Source organism: Stenella coeruleoalba, assembly GCF_951394435.1.
Source record: "Stenella coeruleoalba genome assembly, chromosome: 8".
Taxonomy (NCBI): domain Eukaryota; kingdom Metazoa; phylum Chordata; class Mammalia; order Artiodactyla; family Delphinidae; genus Stenella; species Stenella coeruleoalba.
The window spans coordinates 44,661,855-44,679,608 of record NC_137154.1 but is presented as its reverse complement, the minus strand read 5'-3'; the positions used below and the strand labels follow the sequence as shown (position 1 = coordinate 44,679,608).

General features: G+C 48.0%; 1 protein-coding gene across 5 annotated transcripts in view; it reads right to left on the bottom strand.

Annotated features, from left to right (window-relative positions):
- Positions 1-17,754, bottom strand: part of IRAG1 (inositol 1,4,5-triphosphate receptor associated 1) — a 177,851-nt gene that overhangs the window by 102,793 nt on the left and 57,304 nt on the right. For 3 of the 5 annotated variants that reach the window (XM_079929974.1, XM_079929975.1, XM_079929976.1), the window contains exon 1: positions 17,265-17,631. The exons of the other annotated variants lie outside the window; for them this stretch is intronic. In XM_079929974.1, coding sequence (XP_079786100.1) covers positions 17,265-17,331 — 67 coding nt within the window. In that variant the 5' untranslated portion in view covers positions 17,332-17,631. Of the gene's footprint in view, positions 1-17,264; positions 17,632-17,754 lie in introns of those variants that run through there. 5 annotated transcript variants of the gene reach the window in all.

Here is a 17,754-nt window from a genome sequence, read left to right as displayed (position 1 = left end):
TGACTCTCTGTCATTAGTTGTAAATTAATTCCTAAAAATGAAGACTAGGGAAGCAGAATCACCTGGGGAAGCCTGAGCTTCTAGCTTGGTGCTGATGCCACAGGAAGCCATCTCCATGGCAGCCTGTCTCTCCCTGATAAAATTATTCTGGGTTCCCAGGGAATTTTATCATCATGAAGACTTGTCACGCCAAGCATGCCTCAGTGCCTTTGTACATCCTGTGCTCTATGCGTGAATGCCCTTTACTCCCTCTTCCCTGACAAATGCCCCATCACCCTCTTCCGTGATGTCTTGCTAAGGGCAAGGAAGCTATGGTGTTCGTGAAGTTGTCTGCAGTGAGTGCTTTTGCATCACCACTGCATTGTACTCCATGTCTAGAGATGCACACCCTCCCCACTCTCCCACCTCCCGATCAACAGTGATTCCCAGCTGCCTTGTTCACGGGACAGGAGTGATGCAGAGAAGGAGCATCTCCAACAACTGGACTGACCTCCAATCTTCCAACAGCTAAGTGGCCAGGATCTCCAACCCCCGCATGAGCTGTCTGACTGAATGCAGTTTTAGTGTCTCTCAGCTTAAAGATCATGCGCTTTAGTTCTCATTTCCTTAGCTGTCACCCTCCTTAGTGGCTGTACTTGGCGTCCCTAAGAGATGCCATGCAGCACAGAAGAGAGAAAGTGCTGGGGCTGGGGTGGGGAGGGAGGACAAGTTAGCTTACGAGTCAGTTTCCTCCTCTGTAAAAGGGAGGTAACTGATTCCATCTCAGGATGGCTGAGAGGATGAAATGAGATATGTAAATGGCTTGGCACAGGGTTGATGCTTTGGGGAGACAGCTATAATTTATGCCCCTTTAGCAGAAAGTCCCCCCTCTTCTGGTAACAGCAGCATCTCCTCATCCCCATGCTTGGGGTGGGTGGGGTCAGGCCTGGCCAATCAGAACACCCCTGGCCCTGGTGATTCACCAAGGGATGAACACAAGACTAAGAATGGGCCAATAAATTCAATTTGGCGACTTTCGTTGGAATGACTGGGGGAGTTCTTGCTGCTGGGGGTTCTGAGAGGAGGCTGTAAGCCAGGACCTGTGTGTGCCACAGTGCCGCCGAGAGGCAAAGGCTGCCTAAGGAGAGATCTGAACCCAAGGACAGTTGAGAGATAGAGGGAACAAGCCCCGTGGATCCAGCTATTTCTGGAACTGCCCTAGACCTCTCAGTTATGAGACCCAGAAAATTCTGGTTCTTGCCTAATCTAATTTGAATGAGTTTCTGTTCCATGCAAACAAGAATCTTGGCTAATGCAAAGCTCACCAGGTTTGGTTTACCCTTCCTGCTGTCATTTCTTGGGGCAGGGATGTTGGGGGGAGGAAGGGGGCCTCCTTGAGCCCTGCAGAGATGAGGCCACAGCCCACCTTCCCATCCTCAGCCTCCTTGTCTTCAGGCCATCTTCCTCCACACTGATCATTCTCGAACACGGGCTTAGTCATGTTACTCCTCACTTAGAGGACTCCTTGGCTCCCCCCGGCCTGGAGAGCAAGTCCCCACTTCCCCAGCTCCATTTTCAAAGCCCTCCACAAGCTGACCGAATTGCCTTTGGAGCGTATCTCTCTCGGGACCCTCTCCGCCATCCCCCGACTCCGCAGATACCGCGCCTGATTCACAGCAACGTGTTCCCCACTCAGAAATATCCCCCCACTGCATACCCACCACATGCCTTTCCCTGGAAGCCCTTCCCCTCCTTACCAACCTGCCAAGACTCCATTTCCTCAACTATCTTCTCTTCCGAGAAGCCTGCACAGATAGCCAGGGCAGAATGAATGTCCCACTGCCCTGCACTTAATCCCTTGTCATCTATAGTACTTGTCAGTCTGTCCTTAAGTGAGAATAATGTATATACATTTTGAGAGCAGGAAGCATGTCGTCCTCAATTCTGGAGCCCCCTGGGGCCCTCACACAAGGATTGCCTGCCACAGGCCCCTGGCAAATTTGCTGACACGAGACCTCAGCTTCCAGCCGACAAGCTCTGAAGCCCCTACCCCTCCTCTCAACTGAACTCTAGGAGAGGGGAATCTAGCCTTGGGGTCACATTTCCTCTTCACCAGGAACTTTTTTTAAATTGTGGTAAAATACACACAGCGTAAATTGTACAGTTTAAACCATGTTAAAGTGTACAGTTCAGTGGCATTAAGTGCCTTCACAATGCTGTGCGCCTATCATCACGACCTAGTTCCAGAGCTTTTTCACCACCCCAAATGGAAACATACCCATCAGGCACTCACTTCCCGTTCCTTCCCTCCTCCCAGGCCCGGTCAAGCACTAATCTGCTTTCTGTCTGTGCGGATTTGCCTATTCTGGGCAGTTCACATAAATGGAGTCATACAGTAGGTGGCCTTTGTGTCTGGCTTCTTTCACTTAGTCTCATGTCTCCAATATTCATCCAGGTTGTAGCAGGTATTAGTACTTCATTCTTTCTAATGACTGAATAACACTCCATTGCATGGATATATCACATTTTGTTTATCTATTCATCAGTTGATGGATATTAGGTTGTTTCCACCCTTTGGCTATTGTGAACAGTACTGCTATAAACATTATTGCACAAGTTTTTGTTTGAACACCTGTTTTCAAGTCTCTTAGGTATATACCTAGGAGTGAAACTGCTGGATCAGATAGTAATTCTGCATCTACTGGGAAGCCTCTTACACTTGTTGTCTTTAATCTTCACTAACATTCTAGATCCGCTTGGCTGACATCACCTTGGGAGAGTCCATCAGCTTTTTTTTTTTTTTTTTTTTTTTTGCGGTATGCGGGCCTCTCACTGCTGTGGCCTCTCCCGCTGCGGAGCACAGGCTCCGGACACCCGGGCTCAGCAGCCATGGCTCACGGGCCCAGCCGCTCCGCGGCACGTGGAATCGTCCTGGACCGGGGCATGAACCCACGCCCCCTGCATTGGCAGGCGGACTCTCAACCACTGCGCCACCAGGGAAGCCCCATCAGCTTTTTAGAAGGAAGCTATTTCATCTTGATTGTTGTCTCCTGATGGCAATCCTTAAAGGGTGTTCCTAGTTTTTAATATTAACCTCTTGCTGTTTAGAGCTTTCTATTGTCTAAGCTACTTAAGATCCATTATTTAATTTGTCCCTCACAGACATACTACAGGGTAGATACTATTATGTCTGTTTTTCAGATGAAAAGGCTGAGTTCCCGTGGGGTGGCGTGACTTGACAAGGTCACAGCCATCAGGGGCCCAGCTGAGGTTGACTCCCAGCCCAGCGCCCTTTCCACACAACCACAGTGGCCCTCTCTGTCCAAGGCCTTTTTTAAAATAATCGCCTTCTGAAATGTATTCTCAGGTCCCTCATTGTCTAGACATGCACCTTGCTAGGTGACTTAGTGCTGGCGCAGGCTTCACACGCTCTGCCAGTTGGCACCTCATTTAGAATCAGAATGTTTTTCCTGGGGCGCATTCTGCCTGTAGCAGGGAGACCAACTTGTGCCTTTTCTGGATCTTCTGGGACCTGCCGGAGTCCTGGGATAATGCTCCCTTTTGATGTTGATCTGAAGCTAAATCTGAGTGTGTCCCACAGCTCAACCTCAGCTCTTGACATTTCCTGCCTATTCCTTCGTCCAACCCGAGAGCATCCCCTTCCCCTTCTCAGGAGGAAACTCTCTCTTGGACTGGGGAGTCCCCTGAACTCTTTGGAGCAGAAAAGAGGCACAACGACCTCCAGCCTGACGGGGTGGAATTGGCCCAGCCTGCTCCTTGGAAGCTGCCAACCCTCATATCCTAGTTCCACGTGGAACCACCTAGAAGACTGTAAAGAATAAGGCAAGCAAAATAGACAACAGAATGACAACATTCACCATTCATCAGAGCGTACCATTGTCGCTGACGCTTTAGGGACATCTGCTCACTCAATCCCCCGACTGCACTAGGAGGAAGAAGTTATTTTGCAGATGAGGAGACTGAGACCCAGTGCCCTGTGGCGACTCCTCCAGAGCAACAGAGCTGAGGGTGACCAGGCAGGACTGGAAACCAGTAAAAGCCCGTGCTGTCCCCACTCTGGCCACCGTCTGCCTCCCAGCTTTTGGAGCTGACCTGGCCCCCTTAAAGCCTGCCTCGGCAGTCCTGCAAGGGGTGAGGGCTTTCTAGATGCCGCTCAAGCACAAATGTCCCTAGCCAGCCTCTCCCAAAGTATGTCCTCTGCAACCCTCATTCTGGGTGATGCTATGAGCTCTGAAAATAAGGTTCCACATTTTGATACACTTGCGGATGACAGCATGAGGCAGGTTTCTGTCCTGTAGGCCTTCTCAGCCCTTAAGAAGCAAAGATGCAGGATAAATCTCCGAGAGGGAGAGAAAGTATAGATAGTTTCCCAGACTTATTTGACTACGGAACGTCAAATGGAATGACTATGGAATGACTCCTTTTTCAAGGAGTAGCTCAATGTGTCCTCCTCAAAGTACTGGTCAGAGATGCCCCCAAGCCCTCTAATTAGTGGGTATCCAGAGCTCAGGGAGCATGGTGGTTGTGACGTGGGCTCTGGAGCCAAGCTGCCTGGGATCACATCTCAGCCCTGCTGCGTAGTAGCTGTGTGATCACGGGCAAGTTATTTTAATCTATCTGTGCCTCAGTTTCCTCATTTGTAAAACATGGATGATGATAACAATGTAAATTATATTCTACACATAAGCTTCTTAGAACAATGTTCAGCACATAGTCAGCGTTCACTAGATGTTAGCTGGCATTTTCAATCCTTCTCGAGCCTCGCCCCCAGGCCAACAGTGGCCTCTGATATTATAAAACCTCTTAATGAAGATGGTGCAAAGCCAATTAAAAGACAGCTGTGGCTCCCTAGGAATAACCCTTCCTATCCTTGATGCCTGTGAAAGCCTCCTTTTATTTCTACTTCATTTTTTTCTCCCTCACAGACAGGCACGTAAAGGTCAGAAGACCAAGATTCTGCACTCTCCTTACTTATTTTCCAGTGGGATCTCAAGTTTCCTTCCCTATAACATAGAATGTAGTAAGCCTCTAATCCAGGGGCAAGGCACAGAGCAGGTGGGGTTAGAGCACTAGGCAGGCAGAGGCTGGATGGTCAAGCCACAAGGAGAGAACAGCATGAGTGACAGGTTGTCACTTTCCTTCTGGGGAGATGGGAGAGGGGTCTATGACAAGGGTGCTTGGGTAATGAATTAGGGTAATTTACAGTAGCTGCTGCAACCGACCTAAAATCTTAGCTGCTTTAAGTGTGCATCTTGGGGACTAAGTCTCCAACTTGTAGCAACAAGTTCTAGGAGAGACCATCCTATATGGAATATATAGCCAGCAGTAAGTGGGTCTATGGAAGCCTAGAACTCCTGGATGACCTTGGCTGCCAAAACCATTCTCTGTTGCCCAGTTGATTCTCCCCTCCCCCTTACTGGAAGAGTAAGACCTTGGGGGAGGGCAGGCATTTGTCTCTGAGTTAATTCTCTCAGCTTTTAAAAGACTTCTCTGCAAACTCTGAGTCTCTAGTTGTTCACATCCCGGTTTCTTAATGTCTTGCCTCTGGGAGGCCTCAGGCCCTGCAGTAGCTGTTACTTGTCTCACTGATTCTCCACTTGGGGCAGAGATGGTTAGTGCTCCCTGAATACTCCTGTGTTCCCCTGCATTTCCCAGCCTCCCTTGCAGTTGACTGGGGCCGTATAACTAGCTCTGCCCAAGAGACTGGGTGTCAACTCTGAGTAGAGGAACGTAGGGCTGTGCCTCCTACATCTGCCTCTACCTCTGTTGAGATGGCTCTGGAGGCCAGGTGCTGCACAGAACAACTGGAAGGACCAACTCAGAGCAAAAGAGGTCAGACCCCTCCGCCTGGGACTGACTTCTCCACTGAGTGTGTGTGTGTGTGTGTGTGTGTGTGTGTATGGGGGTGGGGGAGGGGAAGAGGAGGGAGAACATCAGTTGGGTAACAGAGGAGGACACCTTTGGCACACAGGGCCGTCCAGGAATTCTTGGCATTTACACAGCCATTTAACGCTAGATGTTATCTTCCACATAGGATTTTCTGTTACTGAACTTCTTGCTGTAATTTGGGGTAACAGTGTGACCTATGATTCAGATATCCCCAGCGGTACCACAGGACAGTGTGGTAGACAGCATGTCTCAGGCTATAATACACACACAAATTACCTGCGGGTCTTGTTAAGCTGCAGATTCTGGTTCAGTAGTTCTGAGGCGGCACTTGAGAGTCTGCATTTCTAACAAGCTCCCAGCTGATGCTGTTGCTGCTCATCCCTAGACCATGCTCTGAACAGTAAGGTGAGGGGCCAGGGCTGACTCATCCATTATATCGGGTAGAAACAGCGCCTAGTGCCCATTAAAATGTTTTAATTGCTTTTAAGAGTCAGAAGGAAAAAAATGAACTTTTAGGTTCATGTTTTAATAGATAACATTAATATATTTATCTTTACACCAACAGAGTTATAAATTTCATAAGCAAGAAGGGGCTCATGAAGTCAAAAATGCCTAGGGGCCAGGGACTTCCCTGGCAGGCCAGCGGTTGAGACACCGCGCTTCCACTGCAGGGGGTGTGGGTTCGATCCCTAGTCAGGGAACTAAGATCCCGCATGCCGCGTGGCACAGCCAAAAAGTAAAAAAAAAAAAAAAAAAGCCTAGAGCCCACCAAAATCCTACTGTGGCCCTGGGGGCAGGGGTGGGGGCAATGGAAGGAGCTATGATATCTGTAGTGCGTAAGACTGTGAAATCTGAGGAATTCATGATAGGTGACACAGATCACGTGGCTCCATGGTCCTCTGGGAGGATCACATGAGATACAGAACGAGAATGTGCTACTGGGCAACAGAGAACGGTTTTGTCAGCCAAGGCCATCCAGGAGCTCTTGGCATTCATATACTCACTTAGTGCTGGCTATATATTCCATATACGATGGTCTCTTCTAGAATTTCTGGCTATAGGATGGAGATGGGCATTTCAACTTGCATTAGACTTAGTCCCCAAGATGTAGTTAGATGCTTACACCATTTTTCTGAGTCTCCTCAGTTCTCCAGATCTCCACGTAGGGAGCTCTGAGGGGTACCCAATGCCTCTTGGAGGCCCCCAAATTCTGGTGCCCCAAATCCCTTCCAAGGGACTTCCAGTCTTTTTGTCCCCGATCCCCACCCCACAGGACACACTCATGTGCTCCTAGAGATGGAGGGCTGGGAGCAGCTGGCCCCATAGTGTAAGGGAAGAGGGACCAGGCTCCAGAGGCTGCTTTTGTTAGCGACAATGATCAGAGCAGCAACTGTCCAAAGCATGAGTCAAATGCCTTGTTAACAAAAAGAGAATGAATAAGCAGTCCCTTCAGCAGTAAATGTTTTCTTAAAAACACAGCCATCCATTTACTTTGGACCTGATTCCAGTTCTGACTGTTCCCAAAAGCACTGCATGGGCTTTTAGAGAATGGACAATAACAGCTGACCCTTCTAACACATCTGCGATCCTCCTTTGTCACAGATGCAGCATCTGACACAATTATTGCTCTGGGTTGGCCTCAATCATGCAATCACTGGGGTGAACCATTGGGCCTTGGAGGGTGAACTGTTCACAGATGAGGAAACCAAGGTCTCAGAAGGAACCTTTGTGCTCAAGGGCACAAAATGAGTTGGAAGCAGAGCCAAGCCTAGGACCTGGGACCACTGCTTATATTCTGTCTTCATTTCAGCACCAGGGGTGGATATTGGAAGGCTTTTACTGTTTTCAGACCTGGGAGGGTTCATTCTTTTATTCACTCACTATCTACCAAGAACCACCTTAAACCTGCCATGGTTCTAGCCTCCCTTAATACTTCTCAATAAACCCATAATGATCTAACCTTTTGAAAACTCTTACTGGCCCAGCGTCTATCTCCTCCTGGCCTGATAGTTCCAAGTGTGAGATTCTATCTGTTGATGGGTTGTGTGTGTTTTGCATCAAGGGCAACCTAGCCTTGACCTTGCCACTTTCCACTGTGTAAACCCGAGTGAACTAGTGAACCTCAGAAAGCCTCGATTTCTCATCAGTAAAATATAGATATTATTATTACCGATCTTACAAGGCATTGCAGAAATATGCGATAATGTATGTAAAGCATTTAACACACTATGTAGCCGGTGCTCAATAAATGATAGCCGTGATAGAAATAAGTACATTATTATTACTCTTGTTATTGTCAAGTGAAACAAGCTCCTGGGGATTTCAGCAAGTTGAACCTCCCCGTCCAGGACTCTGAAAAGTCAGGCTTTCTTTGTTCCCGTGCCTATGCAACTTCTATGGTTTACAGACTGTAGGAGTCATGAGAGAGGGACAACTTGCAAACATTGCTGGATCTAAATGTGCCACATCCTTGAGGTAATCACCACACCCATCTTTCTCTGCTGAACCCAGCTAACCAGAGAAATAGTCTGCCCCAACCAGTGTAAGGTCCTGTGAACCCCAGAATTGTTGGGAATGTTGGCTCTACATGGGGACAACAGCAGGGAAACAAGGCTGCCGTCTGAAGTACAGCCATGTGAAAAACCACATGCAAGGGATATGATTAGTCATCTATGGAAGTAACCCAAGAAATTGTCTGTAAATGTGGCTGAAGAGATGGGAGGCTTGACCAGGATCTCCAGAAGGCAGGACAGGAAGACAATTATAAGCATGTGACGAGATCTTTTGGAGAGACTTTTGCTTTCAGCAATTTCCCCTTCTCTAAAAGGAACCCCTATATACAAGGGATGGCTCCCCACGGCCACATTGATACCCCAAGTTCCTGTCACCTGACCATGGCTGATTGGTACTGACCCAACCAAGCTGGGCCCATCGGGGTCTCTCCCCCAAGACCTTGGACAGAGACTAGGAACCACTGGAACCTGGTCAAGATAGGAGCTGAGCCCTACTGCAGTGGTCTTTAGGGTGGGGTATGCACGCCCAGGGAATATGCAAGATGATCCAGTGGAATATGGGAAGACAGTTGGAAACTGTTATTTATTTTTACTTCCTTAGTATTAAATAAGTAGACTGGCAATGGTGCCTTCATTCAATGTTGAAAGGTCATTGTCACAACCAGTTTGTGAGATGTCCTGAGGGAACAGGGGAAATTCTCCAACGCTAAGGGACTGACATCGCACTCATGTAGTCATTTGCTTTCAGCGAAGTATGATATATCTTGAATGTGCCCAAATGGATTCATGAAATATATTTATCTAGTTTTAACCAAGCCAACCACCATAAAATGCGCAAGTGCCTTAAAAGCCTCCTGCAAAAAATGAGGAGTGAAGATATTACTACCACTAACACCACAAGCAACTCTCAAAAAAGTTTTTACAAACTGGTGGATCAAATTGAAAATTTCACTTAGAATTCACTAAGTAAGGATACCCTTCTTCCACATCAGCTATCTGAGCTGGCTATCCTCTGCCTGGCCTCCCTCTCCCTGCCCTGCCCCAGGATCCATTCTCTGCTCCCAGATGACAACTATGGGATGCATCACTTGGGCTTCCATGCTTGCTGGCTGAGTTTGGCCAATGGGCCAGCAGGAGGTCGGGGGAGAGACAGGTTGGGCATTTCCTTCCCTGCCCCCTCCTTTCTTCCATGCTACATCTGTGGCAGTGGCTGTATCCCTCCCTAATTACAGCTCATCCTGGATGGTCCCTCTTCCCCAGCTCTTCACTGGCTTCCAATCACAATATTTTCTTCTCTCGCCCCTCCTGGGTAGGGCTAGTAACGGCTCCCTGCTGCTGCTAGATTGGGGGCGTACCTGGGCCTCATCCCTTGTGGTTTCCAAACGTCTATAAATAGTCCTTTGTTAAAGTCTCTTGAGCCAGTTGAGTTGGATTTGGTTCCTTACTGGGAGACTGATTGGTACAGTGGCTGGTTTAACCATGAGAGTCATTAAAGCCAGGGGTTCTCCAAAGTGCTGAGATCTTAAAATATAATGAGGCACAATTAATCACATTTCTCTTACTAAAGAATACTCTTTTAGGGCTTCCCTGGTGGCACAGTGGTTGAGAGTCCGCCTGCCGATGCAGGGGACACGGGTTCGTGCCCCGGTCCGGGAAGATCCCACATGCCGCGGAGCAGCTGGGCCCGTGAGCCATGGCTGCTGAGCCTGTGCATCCGGAGCCTGTGCTCCGCAACGGGAGAGGCCACAACAGTGAGAGGCCCGCGTACCGCAAAAAAAAAAAAAAAAAAACTCTTTTAAGGAAAGAAAAAAAAAAAAAACTGCTGGCACTGTTAAAAACATTAAATTTCTAATTTTACATGTTTTATAAAATAACTCACATTAATACAGTAGCTCATGAATATAATTTAAAATAAATAAACATAAAAAAATAAATACACATAAATTAGAGATGCATACTAAAAATTTTTTTTAATTGATGAGATGAACCGTCAAAAACCCTTTGCTTTAGAGAACCCCTCTGCTCTAGAGAAAACACTGGCAAGTTCCTACTGCCAGGTCCCTAGCACTGCCCTGGGGGCTGTCTTCCTGGAGCCTAACGGTCTACTCCTTCCTTTGATTCTCTGAACTACCTTCCAACAAATCCCATCTTTCTACAGAAGACAAAGTGAACTCCAAAGAGAAATGCTTATCTAAAGTTCCCTGGGGAGAGACCTCTCCTGTGCTCTGGGGGAGTCTCTCTGTCGTAGGCAGAGATGGCTATCAGGCCACTTTATGGCCTACATGAAATACCCCTCAGAACTTTCCACCTTCTGAGCAAAATCTCCATCTTACAGGCATTGTGGTCACTGGAAAGGGTAATCCCTCCCAATACATTAGCACACAGACATTCAGAATTACATACTTCAGTCTCTTGTGAGTTTGATTATCATGAGTCAGTCTCCATGTACATAATCAACTCCAGACCAATGACCAGGCTTAGAGATAGGTCCAGGACCCTGAATATCCCCAAGATCATGCTCCTTAGGGAGTCCTCTTGGCATCCACCATCTAGATTCCTCCTAATAATACTCAGCCTCATCAGCATCACCTTCCATCAGGGACCAGTTTCCTGTTTCAGCTGGGAAACAGGAAACATGTCTTAGCTAAGAAGTCCAGAAGGACATTACAGTCTTTTTACCAGGGAACTAATCCCCAAACAAATTGAAAATATCATGGCAAGACAGCCCTTAGGGAAACATGACCATTTGGAGCCACAAAATAGAGAAGTTACCTGTGCTTGGTGTTAATCTGAGCTTAAATAACGGTTATCATTTATTGAGTACTTATACACATACAAGTACTGTAGATACATCAATCCATTCATCTTCACAACAACTCTTTGATCAAGTTATATCATTATCACCATCAGCCTCATTTTACGGTTAAGAAAAGTAAGACAGAAGTTAGATCATTTCCCCCAAAGTCACACGGTAAGTTGCAGAGCTGGGACTTGAATTCAGGTCATTTGATTTGACAACCTGAGGTCCCAACCTACTCCATGCTGCCTCTGTGGCAGATTGGGTGACCATGGCCATATCTATGAACTTTTCCAACACAAGCCTTGGTGAGTCAGAGTGACTCAAGACTCACAATGTAGGACATGGCATTTCCTGCCAATAAAAAGTTCATGGTTCTAGACTTGTATTTTCCAACTAAACAGAAGAAGGGTCTTGTTCATGGACAAGGTTATGAGACCTGATAAAGACAGTCACAGGCTAAAAGGAGACAAAAGAGAGATGCAAAGTAGAGCTGGCCTAGTGGAACAGCTGCCCCAGACTCCTGCCCCCAAAGCTCAGGGCCTCTGCTCTGAGCAGCAGTGCGGGGGCCTCCTGGGCTCAAACTGTAGGAGCAGGGACAAGGGCTGGACATTCTCACTCTGCACTGTGGCCTGGTGTATAAGCCACAGAGTGATGGGAATTGCTACAGATTGGGGATCTGATAGTTTTGGATTTGACATCCCATTCTTCACTTACTGGTTACTAGTTAACGGTCTTAGATAAGTGGCCTAACCTCCTTGAATCTGTTGCTCATAAATATCTCCCTTATATGGCCACAGTACAGACTTAATGAGCTATTATACACAAGATGCCTGGCATGTACAGCATGTCCAAACAAAGGTAGTTTCCTTCCCTCTCTTCTCTTGTCTATATGAAGTATCCCAGAGGAGAAAATGGTCATTTTCTCCCTCACTGGAGCTGCCTAAATGGAACTTGCATTAAAAAAAAGAAAAAGATCACACCAAGATACTTCTAGTTGGATGCTTATCTTGTCCAGGGAAGCACTTGTCCTCAAACAGGTGCCTCTCAGGCATCTCAGGAGGAGAAAGGGTGACGTTCCATCAGGCAGAAAGCAGAGGAGCTGGGGTGCCTGCCCTCCTGGGACCACATGGCTGCCCTGAAGCTTAGCAACATGACTTGGGCCAGACCATCACTGCAGTTCTGTTAGAAGCATAACGCTTCTTCTCCATACGTGACTGTTCCTTCCGTGTGGAAGGAGCCTCAAAAATGTAAGACTCCTGGCTCTGCCCCCGGGGAATGGCTGTCTGATGGTGAGTTCAAGAAGTGTTAACATGAATAGTCAGCCCTTTCCTCTTCCCTTCCTCTTGGGACACACGTCCTGCTCTGCTCCTCCAGGCTCTAAGATTTAAAGGGGCCTGCCTCCCCTGGAGGGCACTACATAGGGCTGGGGGGTAAGTCTGCTCAATTCAATATTAGAAAGCCTGCTTGCCTTTGGAATGGAATGGAAACCACATTCTCCTATTAACTTTATCAGTCATAAGGGTGATATTAGGCTGACTTCTCGACGAGCATTAGAACTTAAGTGGAGGAAGAAGGTGTTTTTACTGAGCCTCCTTAAAGACCCCACCAGGTACCAATGGCCAGTCATCTAGAGCATAAGTCTGCTACTGCCCTTGGCGCATTAATGGAGGTGAGACTGGGACCCAGAATTACGGTCAGTCAGAGCCTCACAACCAGTCCAGAAGCATCCTTGATGGAATCTCTGAGGGGGGACGGACAGAGGCCAGAAATAATAATACCTAATGTTTACTGGGTGCTAAGAGCAGACACCAGGCTGAGGGATTTAATCCTACAAAGTGGACACCATCATTATCTCTGTTTTACAGGAGAGGAAACCGAGGCTTGGAGAGGTTAGATGTGGCTCAAGGTATATAGCTGGTCAGTGGTGGAGTTGCATGGTCACTCCAGGGCCTGCGCTCTCCAGCAGGGCAAGATGCTGCCTCAAGCTCCAGGCACCAGCTGCCACTGTGATCACAAGGGAAGAGTTGGTCAAGGCCAAGCCCTCCTCCCAACTTGGAGCCGGTGCTCTTTTGACCACACCTGTTCAAACCTGCACACTAGGTTCAAACCCAGGAGAACAACTTGCCCTGATTTGCCTGGTTTTGCCTGACGTCTGGTTTTAGTACTGAAAGTCCTGCAGCACCTGCACTGCTGGGCTAACTCAGATGGACAGAAAAGAACTTAAAAGGCAATTCCGATGTGAGTCCATGTGTTGCGAGTTGAGTCAGTATCCCACTTAATATCGTCTTGCAGAACAAGCCCACACTCTAGGGTGTACTGCACAAGCCCACCTGGGAGCGCAGAGTTTCCAAACTCCACAAAAGGGACAGAAAAGCCATCATGTGTGTGCCACTGAGACAGGCCCCAAAGAAAAACCACATTTGCAAATGCCCAACGAGAGGAATGATGACTAAATTTTGCACAGCTAAAATTATTTGGTAGGATACAACCCCTTAAAAATCATGTTTTGAAGTATCTTTGATGACATGAGAAAATAATCATGATAGAATGTTCAGTTAAAAAAAAGCAGACTAGGGCTTCCCTGGTGGCGCAGTGGTTGAGAGTCCGCCTGCCGATGCAGGGGACATGGGTTCGTGTCCCAGTCCGGGAAGATCCCACATGCCGCGGAGCAGCTGGGCCCGTGAGCCATGGCCGCTGAGCCTGCGCGTCTGGAGCCTGTGCTCCACAACGGGAGAGCCCACAACAGTGAGAGGCCCACGTACCGCAAAAAAAAAAAGCAGACTACTACTCAGCCATAAAAAAGAACAAAATTTTGCCATTTGCAGCAACATGGATGGACCTGGAGAGCATTACGCTAAGTGAAATAAGTCAGACAGAGAAAGACAAATACTGCATGATATCACATATATATGAAATCTAAAAAATAAAATGAACTAGTGAATATAACAAAAAAGAAACAGACTCACAGATATAGAAAATAAACTAGTGGTTACCAGCGGAGAGAGGGAAGGGGGAGGAGCAAGATAAGAGTAGGAGATTAAGAGGTACAAACTATTATGTATAAAATAAATACGCTACGAGGATATAACGTACAACATAGGGAATATAGCAATATTTTATAGCTATACATGGAGTACAACCTTGAAAAATTGTGAATCACTATGTTGTATACCTGTAACTTACATAATACTACACATCAACTATACGTTGGTGTTTAAAAAATTGAAAAAAAAGACTAAGATGTCCTTCAGTGGGTGAATGGATAAATAAACTGTGGTGCATCTAGATAATGGAATATTATTCAGCACTAAAAAGAAATGAGCTATCAACCCATGAAAAGATATGGAAGAATCTTAAATGCATATTACTAAGTGAAAGAAGCCAGTCTGAAAAGGCTACATAGTGTTTGTCTGCAACTGTATGACATTCCGGAAAAGGCAAAACTACGGAGGCAGTAAAAGGATCTGTGATTGTTAGGGGTTGGTGGGGAAAGATGAAGAGCTGGAGCACAGAAGGTATTTTAGGGAAGTGAAAATACTCTGTATGATACTATAATGGTGGATACATGTCATTATGCAATTTGTCCAAACCCATGGAATGTACAGCACCAAGAGTGAACCCTAAGGTAAACCATGGACTTTGGGTGATTATGATGTGTCAGTGTAGGCACATCAGTTGTAACAAATGTGCCACCCTGGTCGGGCTGCTATGTTGGGGGAGGCTCTGCATGTGTGGGAGCCAGGGGGATCTGGGAAATCTCTATGCAGACCTTCCTCTCAACTTTGCTGTGACTTAAAACTGCTCTAAAAAAATAGTCTTTAAAAAAAAATTTTTTTTTTTGGCTGCACCTCGCGGCTTGCAGGATCTTAGTTCCCCTACCAGGGATTGAACCCAGGCCACCACAGTGAGAGTGCCGGGTCCTAAGTACTGGACTGCCAGGGAATTCCCTTTAAAAAAATTTTTTTTCATCAGACTACAAAACCACACATGGTAAGGCCCTAGTTTTATAAAATATAGAGAAATATAAAGAAAGAAACACACCATTAATATTAACAATATTTATCTCTGAGTGATAGGATTCCAGAGGGAACTTTTATTTCTTTATGTTTATTTCTGAATTTCTTACTTATACTTATTTCTATATTTTCCTAGAAAGTTTAGCAAAGAATACACATTACTTTTATTACCAGGGAAAAACTCTGAATAAGAATTATAAATTTAAAAGTACTGGGAAGAAAGTAATGAGAGGTGATTAAGCCCAGCTTTCTCTAACTCTTTTTTTACATCTGTAGCCGATTAGCAGAGAGGTTTTCTGTCTGGCTGGCTGACCTGTTTTCCTTCTCCCGTGGGGTGGGGAAGGCCCTCGCAGAGAAGGCAGGGTGTGTCCAAGGTCACGGAGTCGGTGTTGCCTCTGCATCTCAACCAGTGAGGCTGCCCTGGGCTGTCACCTGAATTCAGGGTCTGGCCTCCAAGGTTCATGGGGCAAATGCAATCCTCTTGGTTTTCCCATCATTTGGACGGTGATGCTCAATAACTGCCCGAGACCCTGGTTACTAACTAGAGGCAGGGTGGCATCTAACACTGGAAGTGCCCACTTTGGACCAAGCTGGCCTGAGCTGGAATCCCTGCTCATCACCTACAGACTGTGTTCCCTTAAGCATATTGCTTTACCTCTTTCATCCACAATATCCGCACCTCTACCACAGGGATTAAATTAAATAACAGTTCTAGCACAGACCCTGGCACAAAGTCAATTCATATCCATTTTCTCTCCTGCTTCCTTTTGCTTTTACTACAAGAGAACTGAGTTCTCTATCTCTGTCCCCCTGCCTCAAAGAGCTCAAAGAGCAGAGTCTGGGGGCTCCTAAGTCTCTCCTCCCCACCCATCAGGGCCTCTGTTCCTCCTCATCAAACAGTCCCTCTGCTGACTGCCAAGCCACAGAGAGGACGGCTGAGGGGCAGTCCAGAGTCCACCTGTCTCACCAGCACGTCACTGCCCCCTGGTGGGGACAACAGAACCCTTGGCCGGTCTGGCTCCCTAGTCCTCCCAGCCTAACAGCCCTGGGAAACTGCTTCCTTTTTCCTGTAGGAGACCCGTGGGCTGCTTTACTTCTCCAGAGACCCTCAAAGAGCAGTCTGAAGAGTGAGTGTTAAAAAGGCAACAGTTGCCAAGCTCTGGGAGGTGGGAGCGCCAGCCAGGGGTCCCAGATCCTGCCCTGTATTTACTCAATCCGCAGAGCATCTCCAGCCTTTTACAGCCGTTTACTGGGCAGGAGGGAACAGACAACTGGGTCCCTCTCTGGCTTCTGGCTTCCACCGGCCTTTCCTTTGGAGAAAGGCAGCCCGAGTGCTGCTCACTCTAGGAATAGCTCTGACTCCGAGCTCCTGGAGGTGTGCAGGCTAGGGGCACAAGCAAGGCACAGGCAACCCCTTGAGGGTGCAGGGAAGGAGCACGGGGGCAAAGCTGGAGACAGGAGAGATGGGGACAGGGACAAAAATCAGGGGCTGTGACCAGAATACAGGATGGGAAGTGCAGGGACAGAAGCAGGGGCAGGTCAGTGGGGGAGACAGGGCTGGGCCATCACAAGGTCCAAGGTGGACAGGGGGCGGGTGGCACAGGGTGGGAGTGGGGGGCAGAGAGAGGCATAAGTAAGCACAGAGCAAGGGTGGGGAAGGGGTAGCAGGCGGTGTGGGGAAAGCCCTGACCAGCTGGCACGTAATCTGGGGACCCTCTATTGCTCCACAGGGGCCCACAGGAAATCTGGGGTTGCGGACGCCCAGCCAGAACCCACATTTGCACCCTCACCTGTGCATGCTTTACAACAGCAAGCAAAAGGAGCACAATTTAGTTAAGTTAGGACGGGCAAGATTCACTTCTTATTTGAAAATTATGACAGCAACAATAAAAATACTCGGCTGAAATGCCATCCAACCAAGCCAACTCCCCTGGAAAGTTAAAGTCAGGCGCCCCCATCCCAGCACCCTGTACCTTTAAGGAGGAGAAGTGTTCCCTTGCTCCCAGCTGAAGAGGCAGGTTATTCTTGGAGATAGCAACGACTTACCTAAAACTGAGTTATTCCCCTTTCCTCCTCCGGCCAGCCTCTCTTCACTCTGGGGAGCTTTTACCATTTAAGGTCAATGTTACATCTGGCTCCAGAGCTCAGAGCTGAGAAGCCTCTGGCTGCCGAGCCCCGCTGCCCGCCTCCTCGGAGAGGGGCTGGGACTTAGAGCCCAGAGCTCCTCAGGGACCCCTCTGGCCTGGCTCAGGGGGCTAACGGCAGGGAAGCTGGCCAGGCCACCCCGGGGCTCAGCGCAGGCTGGGCCTGAGAGGCAGCAGCTGGTCCTGGGCCCCTCCCACAGGCACCGGCACAGCGGAGGGCAGTGCCCACGGGCAGCTCATGCCGCTGGGCATGTCCCGGCCAGACGGGGACCAGGGGAACTCGGCAGATCTGTCTCCCAGCCTGGAGTCTCCAGCAAGCATGTGAGCCTGGACAAGACCCTGGCCCAGTGCCAGGGAAACTGGGAACATTTCCTGTCCCAGGGATTCGGAGG